Source organism: Acromyrmex echinatior, chromosome 4 (assembly GCF_024713525.1).
Source record: "Acromyrmex echinatior isolate Ae372 chromosome 4, ASM2471352v2, whole genome shotgun sequence".
In the NCBI taxonomy this organism is placed as follows: domain Eukaryota; kingdom Metazoa; phylum Arthropoda; class Insecta; order Hymenoptera; family Formicidae; genus Acromyrmex; species Acromyrmex echinatior.
In genome coordinates, this window is record NC_141855.1 from 15,909,835 (window position 1) to 15,926,047 (window position 16,213).

General features: G+C 35.5%; 1 protein-coding gene across 1 annotated transcript; it reads right to left on the reverse strand.

Annotated features, from left to right (window-relative positions):
* Positions 1-8,186: 8,186 nt before the first annotated feature.
* Positions 8,187-15,491, reverse strand: PPO (phenoloxidase subunit A3). The gene is made up of 9 exons (XM_011055047.2): positions 15,204-15,491; positions 14,620-14,812; positions 13,996-14,219; positions 13,290-13,492; positions 12,246-12,663; positions 11,793-11,921; positions 10,797-11,124; positions 9,573-9,805; positions 8,187-9,283 (listed from the first exon to the last, which is right to left on the reverse strand). The coding sequence occupies exons 1-9, from the start codon at positions 15,312-15,314 to the stop codon at positions 9,038-9,040; spliced, it is 2,085 nt and encodes a 694-aa protein (XP_011053349.1). The 5' UTR covers positions 15,315-15,491; the 3' UTR covers positions 8,187-9,037.
* Positions 15,492-16,213: the final 722 nt, after the last annotated feature.

Here is a 16,213-nt window from a genome sequence, read left to right on the forward strand (position 1 = left end):
GCGAGGAATTTCCTAAAAGATAGAGATCTAGCCGATCTAGGGCAAAGATCGTCATGACCGATAAAAGGGTACGAAAGGGTAGAAAATAGGTAAGATTCGAGACGCTTGGTTTTTCCATGTGACTGTCGTTGCAGTTGCGACGTAATCGAATCGAAACTATAATAACTTTGTCCCGAGCGCGGTACCTGGCGGTAAACTCGATTTATCTCCGAGAGGAGCGACGACAGTCAAAGTCGGCCGATGTGAGTGACGAAGAAGGACCGAAGAAGCAAGTAGTCTGTGTGCTAAAAGACGATCGATAGCCACGCGGCGGACCGATTCCCCAGTATTTCCCTATCCTTTCATAGTTACGGCCTCGTAAGGGCATGGAAACGTCTCCCGTTTTATAGCTTATAAAACGGGCGGTCGACGGAGCCGGGTATTTCTTCAGGAAGAAAAGGCAAGAGGGAGGAACAGATTTGCCTATCATTTGCTGTTAATGTCTCGCGAGACGTTTCACGTTATTTGGTCCGGCATCAAATGTGATGGAAGATTGAAAGACATTGATCGATATATTATTACCACGTAAAAGGAGGCACGATCAAAGTTTTCATGAATACAACCAAATACTATGACGAGCAAAAATGTTGCAACAAAGATTAATTTTCAATTACTTTCTGAATTTATGTCTTTTTATTGAAACAATTTTTACTCTGAAGTAATAATTCAATTTTCAACCTGTGGTCGAGAAAAAGTATGCAGATCTTGATTTATGTTACGTATTGTACTGGCGTATATATTCGGGTCGATAAAATTATCTCTCATTATTTATATTTCCTCATTGTTCTTTGGTGAGCGTGCAAGAGAATATTTCTTGCCAACTAAATTTAAACGTTTTATTATCATAAATATCTGAGTACAGTATTTTACGTACATGCAACATATCGTAAGAAATATATATTGATGTGAAAGAATACTCGACCTTGATCAGGGATCGTCTGTTAGATAGGAAGTTAAATTATGTATACGGGATATTGACAGTCACTTTCTATCGGACATACTTCGAGGTGAATTCCATCTTTAGAGAAAATTTAATGGAAGGGAAAGAACGAGGAATTAAGTTTGAAGAATTCAGGCGGACTCTACTCTAACACAGGCGCTTCATTATACTCTCCGCTTTAATTAGGAATTTCATTATCGAGAAATTTAACATAAAAAATTAAAAAGCAGCGTGCAAGGTTATCACCTGCCGGTTTGCAGCCATCTCGCGGTCTTCAAATATTTTCATTATAGATTTATCGTAAAATGTATTTTCTCGCTATATATTTACGGGGGAAAAAAATGAACGAAAATTTCGTGATAAATTAAGGAGAAATCGACGCGATACGGCGTTTAGGTCAGCCGGGGAGAATACTTTGACATTGTCGAGTAATATATGCCCGATGCTAACCGCCAAGAGGGCTATTCGACAAAAGGGCTAGAGAAGAAGTCAACGAATGGCCGAAGAGATATGATCGTCCGATAAAAAGTTTCGCCAGGGACGATGGGTTTCCATCTTGTCGCGTAAAAAAAGTGCGCTATTCAATAAAAGCGGAATAATTAACGCCGTCGTAACACGTGTGCCTGGTGATAAATCTCTAAGTTATATTGGCTTCCGGGAACTATGCGGATGCTTAAACGGAGTTTAACTTTAACGATTAACGCGCCAACGTGACTATTCGCTTTCGACCGAATGAGATCGGGATCGAGTCGTCAAGCTCGCGAGGAAGGTTATAATTATTACGTGTGACTTATAGCGAATACAGGGAAGAATATCCAAGATTGTATATCCAAGGCTACAGACTATTTGACTTCATGCTACAAGTGCTTCGAAGGATTCTCTAATTGGTCAATTAGTAAAATTCTTTCTTATGTATAATTTATGTATTGGTCGATCAAATACTTGAAAACATTTATCTTATAGCGTTAAGTGAATTGCATTTCAAATATTGCAAAATGACAAATGCGGAAATAACGTCCACGTAAACTTGCGCGACAATAATTATATTTTGCAATCGAAATCCGTAGATCACTTGCTTAACGTATAATAGTTAAAACGATATGATACGTGAGATATTTGTTTTATTGTGATCTTATTTTATTACGCATATAATTTAAAAATAAAAATATATTAATGTTGATTTGTTCTTGTATAAAAATATATCTCTAACTGTATCAAAAGGATTTCACAGGATTTAATTTATGGTAGATATAATTATTACTCCTCGTATATTTGATCCCACAAATATTATTCGCTGGAAGGTTTCGTGCATAGGTACAGCATCGGGGAATTACTGGAGCTTTGTATGAAGCCTAAGCAGAGATACTGTACTGCGGAAAGTATACAAACTCCAAACTATCACGTCGCATGTCATTACCCCCATCCAGTTAGCGATGAGCAGCGTATGATTAACGGGGCGATAATCCTGTTTAGAAATTCTTTGGTAGTTTGCGAGCGCGTAATTACTGATTTTAATGAGCTTGGCATAAGTGACTAAAGACTAAAGCTTCCTTTGAAGGCTTGAAGCATGCTTCTGCATTCTCATCCTCTCCGTGCCTGTTTCCCATAAACAGAGACAGTCTCGTTTCTTTCGCTACGACAAATGTATTTTACGATACGCGCGCGAATACGATATTTACTTTTATCTTGCCATGTAGCTGGGAAATCGTATTTCCAAAAGAAGCGAGACACCGTGAAAAAACGACCAGAGATCCATTAGATCCATGTGTATCGGGTCTTTATCGGAATAATAGCTTTTCTTTTTCGGGACGTTAGAAACAGCTTTTCTTATTCGGATAGAACGAAAAAGTTGATCACGTCTGTCTCGAAAGTGGAAATGAAAATTTATAACGTTTAAATTTCGCACGCGTGAATCATTTAATTCAAATGTTGTACTGAATCCTTCGTATTATTTCTTCTAATATTGCTGCAAACGCGGTCACATGCTAAAACAAATATTACCGCAACGAGTATCTAACATACTTGACGTGACTTTTATGAACGTAGGAGAAGTTTGGCAGTATACCGGACTGGTTTCCGTTGCTTATACGCTCACTCTCCTCCGGCATCGTGAAACTTAACAGGCACTCGTCTGCAAGCTCGACATGCTATACATATACTTGAAATTGTGTATTGAGTGCTTGTGCAAGCAAACAACGGCAGCGACGTTATTAATTAAGTAAGTGGAATATGAGGAAAACGGCTGGTTTTAATATTTACACGAAAAATAAGCAAACTTCAAACAAACCCTTAAATGATACAATAAAAATTAACAAACAGAAAAAAAATAAATAATTCTGTCATATCAGATTGCTTCTTGCCACAGCGCAACGATCAAAAAATATTCAATTTCCCTTAACGTACGTTTTTAATTGCATAACAGGATATCCTTTTTTTTTTATTTTCTTCCGCAATTGAAAAATAAATTTGAGTTTAACAAAAATAAAGTAATAAATCAATAAGGGAGTATAAAGCCAATGAGAACATTGTTGTATAATCAAAAATAATATATATATCAGTTACCAATTACAGACGTTTTGATCATAGGATTAGGTTATCTTCAGTATAACAATAAGTTATCGGAATCAAAATTGATGCGTTGTAAAATACAACAAGGCTAATGTAATTATATTGCGTTATAACGGATCATCATTATGCTGAGTACAATTTAAATGACTGAATTCTTGTTTGGATATTCAGCTAAGTACAACAGATGATAATGAAGTTTTTAATTTTGGACAACAATCTAATGATGATTCACTGACAGCATTAGCCTTGTTGTTTTACAACGCATTAATTTTGATTTCGATGATTTATTGTTATACTAAAGATGACCTAATCCTATGGTCTGTAATTGATGATTGATATAAATATTATTTTTTATTACACACTATGTAGGCTCTCATTGGCTTTACACTCCTTTATTGGTTTGATCTTTGAAGCCTTTTTAAATTTTAATTGTTAATTTTAATTAAAAATAAAGTATATACGTACAAAAGTAAACAAATATAGTCTATTATAAATACACTCTAATATGTGCGAATTTGAATTATTCCGTTAAGTATGAAAACGAAAATTATCTGCAAATATGACACGTAATATACACGAAAATCAGTAATGTATTGCAGCAATAATTATTATTAATTGCGAAATAAGCTAAATAGTCTCGAATATTATTTCAATAAACAAGCAATTGGCATTAAAATACTGTTATTTGCCGAAGTAATCCCTCAAATATGATAAGGCTTAATGGCCGATTAACTCACCATTAACAAACACGCGGCTACAGATTGTATGCACACACACAACATGCCTTGCTAATTACTCCAAATTAAGATGCATTCGTGACAGGGTAGAAAGCAGCTTCATGCTCGCCGGAATAGCGAAACGTATAACGTGATCACTTTTGGCTGTCCTTCCTGTCTCTCTTTAGAGCCATGGCGCATAGCGATCGATATCAGGAAATTAGGTGGCCAAAATACAACGTTGGAAATTAAATTCAAAACCTTCCTAAAATACAAATCTAAATAAATCAAGTAATTATTTTTAGATATTAGAAAAATTGATCATCGAGCGAGACTCTTGCTAAATAATTATATATCTTTTTTAAATGTGACAACCCTGAAATTATCTTTTAATAATAATAATAATAATAATAATAATTTTACTAATAAATAAATTATTAAAGATAGAAATTACTGTTTCCGACAATTTCACAACACAACGTTTTTTCTATACAAAACTTAACTGTATAATTGGTGCGAATTAACTGGCTTTATATTTTAAGTCAAACGACAAGACATCTCCTCTTCATCTCCATTGCAAAATGAGACGTATACTTAGCAAGGGTACGTCCATTTCATAGACTCGCACTCTAGCTTTATATACGTCATAAACGAAACGTCTCATCTAGTGAAATCTTGAAAGGAAATGAACATTCAGAGTAAGAACTGCTTTTAACCAGATAATTTATCTTAACGATTGCACATAGACACACACACGCACACACACACATACACACACACACACACACACACACACACACACACATACACACCCACACACACACACATCCACACACATCCACACACACATATGAACGACATCTAGAATTCATTATCAACTGTGTAATCAATCGTACACTAAATTGTATGTTTCTTACTTCAATTTACTTTAGCAAACGCAAATAAATTCCGTAGCAATTTACATAGTTGAAGAGAAATTTGCTAGGAAATGCAAATGCACGTTCAAGTGAACATCTGTTCACTTGTACGACTTTTCTCATGAAATCCATTTTGATAGTTTCTATCCAGAATATCTTATTTCAAAATTCTGTATGTACATATATGTGTATAAGATAATTAAAAATTTTTCACTTGGAGTATATTTGAACGAAATAAATTTTTACTCCATGATTATTTATTTGACACTTTAAACACTTAAGGTCTGAGCACAAGACCTGTCGTAACTCTTACTTAGACTTAAGTTATAGACGTAAGTAACGCATAAGCTTTCACGTATAAGGTTGTCTCCAAGAGATAGCAATAAGTTGTACGTCATATGCCAAAGCTTGTGCGTTACTTACGTCTACAACTTAAGTCTAAAGTCTGTGTTACGATTCTTGTATTCAGAATCCTTACTTGTATATTCATACATAATATTACTTGCGTTAGTTAAACAAAAGAAAAAGCAAAAATTCCGAGAAATTAAATAGAGTAAAAGCAGGAGATGTGGAATAGGCTATTAATATGGAATAATGGCTTATTTTCTAAACGAAGCATTGCAATCTAGAGGCAATCGATGAAAGTTGCAATTGCTACTAAACGTGTTATAACAAGCAATGAGTTTAGTCCGACACAATGTTTCATCACAATAAATATTTATTTATTTCCGTTGCGTCAGGAGATTCGACAGTTTTTTTCTAAAAAGTATTCTCGCAAACTAAAGGTAAGTTTGCTTATATTACATAGACGCTTTTACTAATATTGCATCAACAATATTATGCAGATAAATTGTGATTTCTAATTTGTTTATTGCTACGGAAAGATTTCATTTGTCATATGACGACATGCAGGTAATGTGGAATACATCGAGAGTTGAAATATGAAATAGGTTTTATATTAGCAATTTATTCGTGATCAGGTTAAATTATAAGATGTATTCCATACATTATCAGTCCATTATAGTTATATTCCATATTATTTGCCAGTTTATGTGATGCTATTATATTTTCTAGGTTATAGTACAATAAAAATATAAACTATTTTTATCTATTTTTCTTGATTGGTTTATATAAATAAACGAATTTGGACTTTATTATGTTATTTGTTACTATTATCTAAATTTCACAGATATTTCATATTAATCCCCTTTTTCAGACTCTCCCATTTTCATACTTTTTACTTTTTTGTTCATATTGACGTTGGATTTAAATATTGACTGAATGGGACTGAAATTTTGGCGTTGGACTTTCATTTATTGAATATTATAGCTAGCATATTTCTCTAGAATTCAATGTAAATTTTAAGTCTTCATATGCATTTATATCGAAGCAATGTTAATTGTTAAAAAAACGCTATTCCATATTCCCTGCTTTTATCCTACTGTTAATTTAATTCTGTAATAGCTCGCGTGTTCATACATATTCGAAAAAAAGAACGTTACGTTAAATGTTTTATAAAATGTAACCCAACTTGATTTATTTTTTAAACTAAAATATCTGTTCTCTTTCATTGCTCCATCCTTTCGGTCTACAACGCGACTTCATTACCGTAACCGTTTTGTTGTTACCCATTTTCTCTAACTTCCTTTCCCACTTTTGAGCATGTATGCATACATCACACTGGAAAATTTAAAAATAACAGTTGGACAAAATGATAATAGTCCTTTAAAATACATTCAACGCGTAACAAAATAACAGAAAATAAACTCTACTCTCTTGCTCGTCGAAAGATGCAAGTATTAAGAAAAGCTCAGACATTATCCGCCCTAATGTGATTTGCTTGTCAAATTATACATTATACGTATATATCAGAAAAAATAATAAGATCTCAGTTTTTATTGTGTTTAGATTATAAAAATTATTTGCATTATATATATATATATATATATAAAAATCTTAAAAAGCTCTTAAAGAATTAAAGCTTAAAAATATTTAACGTTCGACGTACTTCTAATAATAATAACTTTTTATAACGTCGCCCAACTAAATCTCCCTCGACAAATCGGCAAACACGGAATGTGCATTATCGCCGTCTTGAATTCCGTAACGCCCGATCGTGTTACGGTTAGTCATGTCTTAGCGCGGTGACAAATAATTCCAGCCCTTCAATTGCTGCCTCCAGGCGCGCCTCAGTATATCAAACGTTCGAATGTATGCCCGCGTGAAACGGAATCCTTGAATAACCGCGCGAGTGATATTAGAGGTAGGGACGACGCTTAAGCGACGGTCGTAAACGTGTATCTATCTTCGTCCGCCCATCCCTATTTCTACCCCTCGCAGGAATAAATCCACGTCCGTCTAGCTGCGAACTAGCAGAAACAAACGCGTGATAAATGCATTTGGGGGAGAGAACAGGACCCGTGCGGAAAGCGTAGTAACGTTTTGGATATATATACACACACACACACACACACACACACACACACACACACACACACATATAATATGTATATATGTATATATATCTATGTATATGTATATACAAAGGCGTTGAAAACACCAGTTTTGATAGAGAGATGCTGAGTAATTCAATGGAATTATGTTAATTATAAACTAGATGACGCGCAAGCCTCGTTATTTCCCAACAAACACGTTTCGTTAGTCTCGTCATTAATTTTGATATGCCAACGAGATGGATTTGTGGTAGAAATGTAATTAAAAAAATATATTTCAGATTAAATATTTCAAAAATGCTTTACATGAGGAACTGCAAGAGACACATCTCACTTGTATTAATTATGTAAAACTTAATACTAATGGAAAAAGTTTAACTCTGTACGAGAGAATTTGAAAAATTAATTAAATCATTTAGACTCTTTTTACCAACGAATACTCTCTCTCTCTCTCCCTCCCTCTCCCCCCTCTCCTCTATCTCGTGTATTCGAGACATCGTCGCTTGCTTTCAACACCCATAATACGATAAAAGGGTGAAAAAAAGAGCACATCTAATTTGCATAGACTTTATTTTTATCTTTTTTTTGCTTTTTACATTTGCTGCTTCCTACAATCTAGTTCCCGTAATGCGGGTGAAACGAGAGAAAGAAGAAAAGCTTCGCTTGAGCGTTCGGGACACGTCTTTGTTCCCGTTTTTACGCAAAAATACATTTGTTAAGCGGTACTCATTGCTCATGGATGCACAAGTTATGAAATCGTAAATAAAACAGCTTCTACAAGATTGTTCAAGGAAATATTCAAACGCTGTTTACAAGTTTTTTTCGTAATAAAACATTTGTAATATTAAAATGAAAATAATAATAATATATCTCTTATCTAATTTATTTAGATAGCTCGATAGATTTGTATTGAAATAAACGATTAAGAAAGAAAATATTTGAATATATGAAAATATTTGTAAAATATTTTAAGATTAAAGAAAATATAGGTTTTACGAGATAACTACAATTCCGGTAAAATTTGGCAAGTAACAGGGATCGATTTCGCAGTATCATGTGGAAATTTTAGTAATTAAAACGCACAAGATTGTGCATTCCTGCTCACAGAAAATCTCTCTCGTTCCTCGGATAATCCTCCGTCATTGAGATATGGAAATAGCGTCTCGCCCACCTCCAGCTTTTTATCAACTCCCGTCCCGTCGCCGTCATTCCCGGCGTTCACCATCCTAGGATATAGACTAGGATGAGAAACGTGTCGCGTTTCCATGCAATCAGTCGCGATTCTACAACGGATATTGCTGGATTGCTACTCAAGAATGCGTGGTAGGAACGGAGACGTTGGAATCCTCGACGGAGGTGAGCGAGAGCGATCTGTCGCGTTTGGTTGGTCGATCAATCATCGGATCAGGCGAAGGTGAGAGTATTGCTCATACTTCCGGATCGCATTCGCGGCAATACAGTATCCGTGTGGCGGATGGTAATCTGCGCGACTGCCATATTGCCGGTCAAGAATTGGGCCAGGGTTTCCACGCCAGTACGGGCTCTACGATCGAATGGAAAGCCCATCGGTCGCGCGTCCGGATACTTGCGGTCCCGCAGGCCGCAGAAACTCGCCGCGTCCTTGCATCCAGTCGGTTCGTCCTGTTCCACCTGTACATGTCGCCGCAGGACGGCAAAGTAATTCCTTTAGCGGGTTGTTCTCTTTTTCTTTTCTTTCTTTTTTCTCCCTCCCCCTCTCCTCTCCTCTCCCTTTTTCCCCTTTTTTTGCCCGAAAGCAGAGTAATACGAACGTCTTCTTGTATTGGAACGTCGTCGTTAAAAGAGTGGAAAAAAAAAGGGAGGGAAAGAGGTGTGAGGGATGGGTGGTAGATTTCCATCACCTGGCAGACTGTAAGCTCTTAAGCGTCGCGAGAGCTCGATAAGTATAAAAAGTACTCACCGCGTCACCGGTGTAATCGGATATCATGATGAAGAGGTCCATCGGGAATCCCTCCTCCTTGCCCTTAGGTACCAGCATGTGCTGTGGCCAGCCGCATCCGCAGAAGTTGAACTGTTCCAGGTTATCGCCGCCGATTGGTCTGTTCTCTTCGAGATTGCGGAACGTCCTTTCAAACGGTATAGTTACCGAAGACTCCGTTGATTTACGCTCGATGGTATTTGATCCCGGTTTCACTAGGGGAGTATGCGAACAAAAATTTCATACACTATTATACATAAATACTACATAAATAACGTAAAACGCTTGCTTTTTATTTTTATTCGATTTCATTCAAAATAGAAAAATATATTTATATTTCGAGAATTATGTGTAAGTGTAAAATTGAATTAGTGGCAGAAATTAATACGTTTTTTCTTTATTTTTTTCCAATCATTACGTGAAAAATTAGAACTAGAAATTAAATGCCTATAACGATCAAAACTGGATTTTTTAATGTTTAAATAATTCGATGTGAATTATATATGTATTATATATGTACATGCCAAATAATCATTCGAACTGCGCGCCGAGTTTTCCGGACTTATAACTCAATTAAACTACTGTAATAATATCACAAATTAAATTAAATTAAATTGACAAGCAATTTTTAATAATTTGACGCTCAATCAGACATTGTGGATGCGCTCGGAGAGATTCGGGCCGAGATATATATTTTTCGCAATAAATTTATTAACAATTTTTCAGCACACATTAACATCTTTTTAATACGATACTTGATTGAACATCAAATTATTAAAAATTGCTTGTCAATTTAATTTAATTTAATTTGTAATATTACAATAGTTTAATTGCGTTTAAGTTCGGAAAACCAATTCAGCGCGCAGTTCGAATGACTATAAATATGGTATATAAATATGTACATATATAGTATATATATATATATATATAATTTACATTGAATTATTTAAGCATTAAAAATTCAGTTTTGACTATTATAGGCATTTAATTTCTAATTCTTATTGGTTGTGTTCTCACATATACGGTCTAAAATAAGATTCTTATTAAAAAATAAACTGCAATGTTCAAAATATTATTAGAGTTAATATTATAATCGTTGGGGGAAAGATAATGTAACAAAAGAGATATTATTCTAGATATAGGCTGACATTAAATTTAAAAATAAGAAAAACGATAACAATGAAATTTGTACAATAGGCGACTTACGTAATACAGTGAACTTGTCCATCTCAATCATGAGCTCCTTCTGGTCTCTAAAGACAAAAGGCAATCCACGTTCGTCTTGCTTGGGCGCGATGAATATACGAACAGTTCCTCGTCGCGGTGCATTATTACGATTGTTGGCGACGATTCTATATGTGAAGTCTGTATGATTCAGATGGGTGAATCTTGCGAGAACGGCACCGCGAGGCGTAAAGTCCAGACCGCGGGATAGATCGACGTCGCTCTTGGTCCAGAAAGTCGAAATCTGATTTGCCGGTTGATTCGGAGTCTGCACTGCTATGTCTGTGATTACTACACCAGGGAAGTCCAACTAAAACCCACGAACGAACGAAAGAAAGCAATTAAATTCCGTCATTCTCTTTCAGCTTTACAGTCAGACACCGAGATAAATTTCCGTGGAAAATTTTTAAAAAAAAATTTAAACCGGAGCTTAATTAAAAGACGCTTTAAAAATGAGAATGATTTAGAACGAAAAAAAATTAAGAATGTAAAAAAGTGGTGGAAACTGATTCTCGAATTTCAAAAGCTTTATTCTGACATTTAAACGGCCGTTTAATTACCAAACTGTTTAAATCCAATGTTGAAATCTGCAAGATTGTGTTAGTGAGATTTAATTAAAATATGATAATTACGTCGATTAAATTTGTACTTATAAAAAGTTAAATTTCAAAGATTTCCTCGAAGAGATTGTAATGAAAAAGCTCAATGATACCCTGTGTATTATTCACGAATATGGAAGAAAATTAAAGCCTCATTTGTCGAGTTAGTATTTAACGAGATTGCACGGCATGCAGGCAAAAAGATTGATAAATTCCGACATGTCCAGCAGTCTCGTCGAGTTAAATGGTTTTAACGGGCGTTTTTATCGTCAAGTGGCTGCGTGTAATTCTGGGCCACATGGTACGCGTACTTAGCGACATTATATACCAGAGTGAACCGATGATATATCGCGTAAGCGAGACAGCTGTGTACACCCACCTGCTGTAGGCTGTACTCGGGAAGTGTATTCTTGTGCTCTAGGAATACATCGTCAGTGAAAGCATGGAATCTGTAGAAGATGGGATCTCTCATAGCGGTGGCCGGTTCTCCCATGATACTGAAAGTTTCCTGCGAGCCGGAACACAAAAAAAAGAAAATGTTCCGTTTATCATGTCAATGTAGCTAGTTCATGATTATTTGCATGAAATTTTTCAAGTGAAAAATAAAGGCGTGCTCAGAAATTACGCGTTCTTTTCTCGATCAAAAACATTTTATATTAAAAAATGAAGAAGAAAATATTAATTGCTTTAACGCGCTTGCTCAAAGGAAGGGTTTTATTTAATGTAAAAAATTACAAATTATCAACATTAGAAAATCAAGTTTTAATAAAAATTCTCGCAATTTTCATTTTATCTTTTTGCAACTAATAACAACAATTGAGTATACTATTACCAAGTAGCGATGATCAGGATCGTGGCAGTAAGAGATGGCGACATGACCGAGATTGTGAAGATCTCCGTACACATTTTGATTGGGCGAAAGGATGCTTGCCTCCATGATGTTACCAAGCACATCTACGCCGCCGAACTCGGTCAAAGGCACCCTCTCGCCGCGGGGGTTGATGTAAGCGCCGGTGTGAATGGCTTCATATATGCGATCACGCCATCTCTCTAAGTCTTGAAGGTCGAAGTTCAATTGATCCACAGGACGGTTGATATCTTTAAGAATGGCACCGGCGGGGCGAGCGGGCCAAGTGCGACTGGCCACCAACGAATCCAACTTAGGAAAGTAACCCTCCGGGATCGGTTCGCGCCAATTGTGGAAACGCTTCACTCGGCCCAATCGGTTGCTCAGACGCTCAGCGTTATATCTGCGAAAAGCGGAATCAAGAGGAATCCGAATAATAACACAGAGACCGTGGAAATTCCCATCGGTAACACCCCAGGCGATTCGGATGTTCGGTATTTCGACATAAATGACGTAGACTCGTATAGTAGACAGTAGGAAAGACGTTACGGAAAATAGACATTTGTTGATAAATGTGTGTATAACTTTTAAATAATTAATATAGTTAGACCAATAATAATTTGATTAATTGGAATAATAATAGTTAGAACGTACTATTATTGCAGATTATAGATTTTAGAAACATCTCTTGCAAGTTTAAAAATAGCTCCTCGTAATATCTCTTAATTCACATCGCTCCAATTTTCCCAGTGTACTTTCATAAGTACTTCAACAGGCATTTAAATTTACATTTATTTCCGAAATTCATCGCTGAATAATTTTGCTCCGTTATTCTACGCGAAAATGCATTTCCGAGCTCGTTAGCAAACATTGCTCGAATACTATGCAGAATCGAGACGAGTTCTCGCGTGATAATAACGATCGAGATCAAATGGTGATCTCAGTCGCCTATATAATACCCGATCTAGGCACAGTAGAATAGAGTATCCAATCTTATATCGACTTACGTGCACTCGCTGGCTCACTTACCTGGCTTGGATCTGATGGTGCATATAGTAGAATAGCTCGCCACGCCGATCCTTGTTAACAATCCTGATGTCGGTCTCAAATGGATAGACCAGATGCCAGTGCCAGTGATGAAGATTAATCCCAATATCTTCCCTCCAGTAAGCTACGCGATGTTCCTCGTCAAGATCCGACGCAGTATAATCCCGCGGAATTTCAATAGGCACCTTTGAATTGTAAGGATAACGAGACGATAAAACGACTTTTACGTTAAAAATTAATATAAAGCGGCACTCGTTAGATCGACCTACTACATCTTCCATTATTGTATTATAACAATTTATACACTATAACTTTTCAGTTAAGAGGTGATTAACGAGAATGCTGAAAATTGTTGGGATATTGTACAAATTCAATAATGTGATCTAAATTGTGAAAATTTCGGAAAATTGCAGTCAAGCAGCTAAATACATTTCATTAGTTTTGTACTATAATAGATTGTATGTAAATTACTAAGTTATTACAGAATATGATTATTTGTTTCATTATCTCGTCTTATATTCTCCGAAACTTAAAGGTGAAAATTGTTTCGTTAAAACGAAAAAGCTTTCTACGTTTACTTAATTTATCTTGTCGTCATTTGCCTTTGATTCAAAGAATAAGCCAGCTAATTAAACAGCACAATTAAGTAACGAGCCTGTTGGTAATTAATGCGTTAGAGAACAAGTACCCTGGAGCCAGCCGGTACAACGTTGGCTTCCTCTCTTGCCCTGGAAAATATCCCACTGTCTATGTACTTGTCCGGGAAAATTTCTGATAGTGGTGGTATCGGTAAATTCTTGGTATCTGGACGATTCAGGATCGCCACCGAGAGTGCGTAAATGAACATCTCGGGATTAACGCGATCGCGACAGTAAACCGATACCGAAAGAAAGTCGTCATATGTTCGCATACCTATAACACGTATTAATAAATAATTAACGAGGCTTAAATCAAGTTTGCAGAAACATAACAGGGTAACTTACTGTGACAATATATGTAATACGTTTAATTAATCTAATTTAATTAATCTATATTTTTTTCTACAAAAAAAAAATTTAATGCCATATAATTCGGTCAAGACAGGTTTGAATGTCTGATAATATTTTTATGCAAATTTTTACAACTGTTCAATTCAGGCAAATTGCGCGCTGATTATTTGTCGATCTTGAAACACAATCTTAGATTGATAAATTTAATACTTGACGAATACATATATCTATTTTTAAATTGACTCGCAAACAAAAGCGAAATTTATATACAATTTGACAAGTGAAGTAAATACAACGTAATAATAAATAAGTCAGAAACAAACCCAAGAAGATGTCGATAAGTCGCGCGGCTAATTTTCGATGCTTAGGAATGAAAAGAGAGAAAGGTTCTCGACGTCCAAGTTGAAGGGGAACACTCAAGTCAGGCAGACTGATTTGCTTCACTGGAACCTTTGACGAGGTATCATCGGCGAAACGACTTACAATGGCAGGAGCCATCTGTTGCCGAGACTCAGGCTGTAAATTTTAAAAAAGCGAAGTTTATATATAAAAATTTGTATATGATCGATTAAGTAACATTAATGAAGAAAAATATTCTTTCTCCGTTCAAAGCGCTCTTTTTCTTTTTATGGATTATTGAATAATGTAAATAAATTTTATATTGCGGATTATTTCTAAGAATTCTTATATTCGAGAAATAAGAAGGGAGTATATAGGACTTGAGAAAAAGTCTTTTATTCGAAACTAGAAATTTTACATTCCTCGAGCGTCATGCATTACGATTTAAGGCTTAATTTCAGATACGACCAAGATATTTCAAGTTCTGTGAACTGCGCAGAACAGCATCAAACTGACGTCGTGGAATTCAATATTGATACGTAATAAGACCGTCAAGGATCAAGCTTACCAAGTAGTTAGCTGGTACATCAAAAGCGACTTTGTTTTCTCCCTTGGGTACGTACACAGGCTCCGCCGGTCGATCAAACAGATATAGAATATCTGATTTCTTGCTTTCCATTTTGACAATCAACAAGTGCGCGCACTAACTTGACAAAATTGACGATCACGCAACCGTACTTCGGAATCGAAACTATAACAGAAACTATAATGGAAATAAAAGTAAGGATCACGACGTTGCTTCTGAGACAACGTATAAGTCTTTACGTTGCTGAGTACTTTGATACCGGTATTTATGGGAGAATCACGGAGGATACAGCGGTTTGTCAACGATAAACGATGGTCGTCTTCAAGCGACCGCAAGATCCGTTCACGAAATATAGGATAGTTCATATACAAGTAGGAAGGATAAGCAACGAAAACACCGCGCTTAAACCGGATCCTGTGTTTACAGATTTTCCTGTTTTCGAAGGAAATCGATAGCGATTAACTAGCAGTGAAACCACAAATAGGTCACCGTTATTTTATCATTGTAGTTAAATTCGCACATTAAATTTTTCTGATATATATAACAATATTTACAATATTTTATATATTATGTATAATAATAATAATAATTGTGTTATATTGTATATGTATTATATGTTATTACATTACACGTAAAGTATAAAATATGTATTCCGAATCCGTAATATAATGTCAATGTAATGTAACATTTGTATTGAAGTACGACATCAATCGCAGCAGGCTAATTATTTACATATTAAACATTATTACTTATGTATGATACAATGCGAATAATCTGACGTATAGGCGATTATGACATTTAATGACATGCAACTGTTCAATGCAGCATAATTTAATTTGTATAATGAATATATAATGAATGAATCTTTAGCGTTAACCAAATTATTTCTCTCTATCGGTCTCTCTCATATATATCTCTCATATATATATTCGCAATAATAATATAGATATCCCTCCTTATTCTCTACATCTATATTTAATATTAAGAATTAA

Coding starts and splice junctions, on each gene's coding strand:
- PPO (XM_011055047.2), bottom strand. CDS start 15,314: ATGGAAAGCAAGAAATCAGATATTCTATATCTGTTTGATCGACCGGCG. Junction 13,493..13,995: donor TTGTACCGGCTGGCTCCAGG/GTACTTGTTCTC, acceptor TACAATTCAAAG/GTGCCTATTGAAATTCCGCG. Junction 11,922..12,245: donor ATCCTGATCATCGCTACTTG/GTAATAGTATAC, acceptor TCCGGCTCGCAG/GAAACTTTCAGTATCATGGG.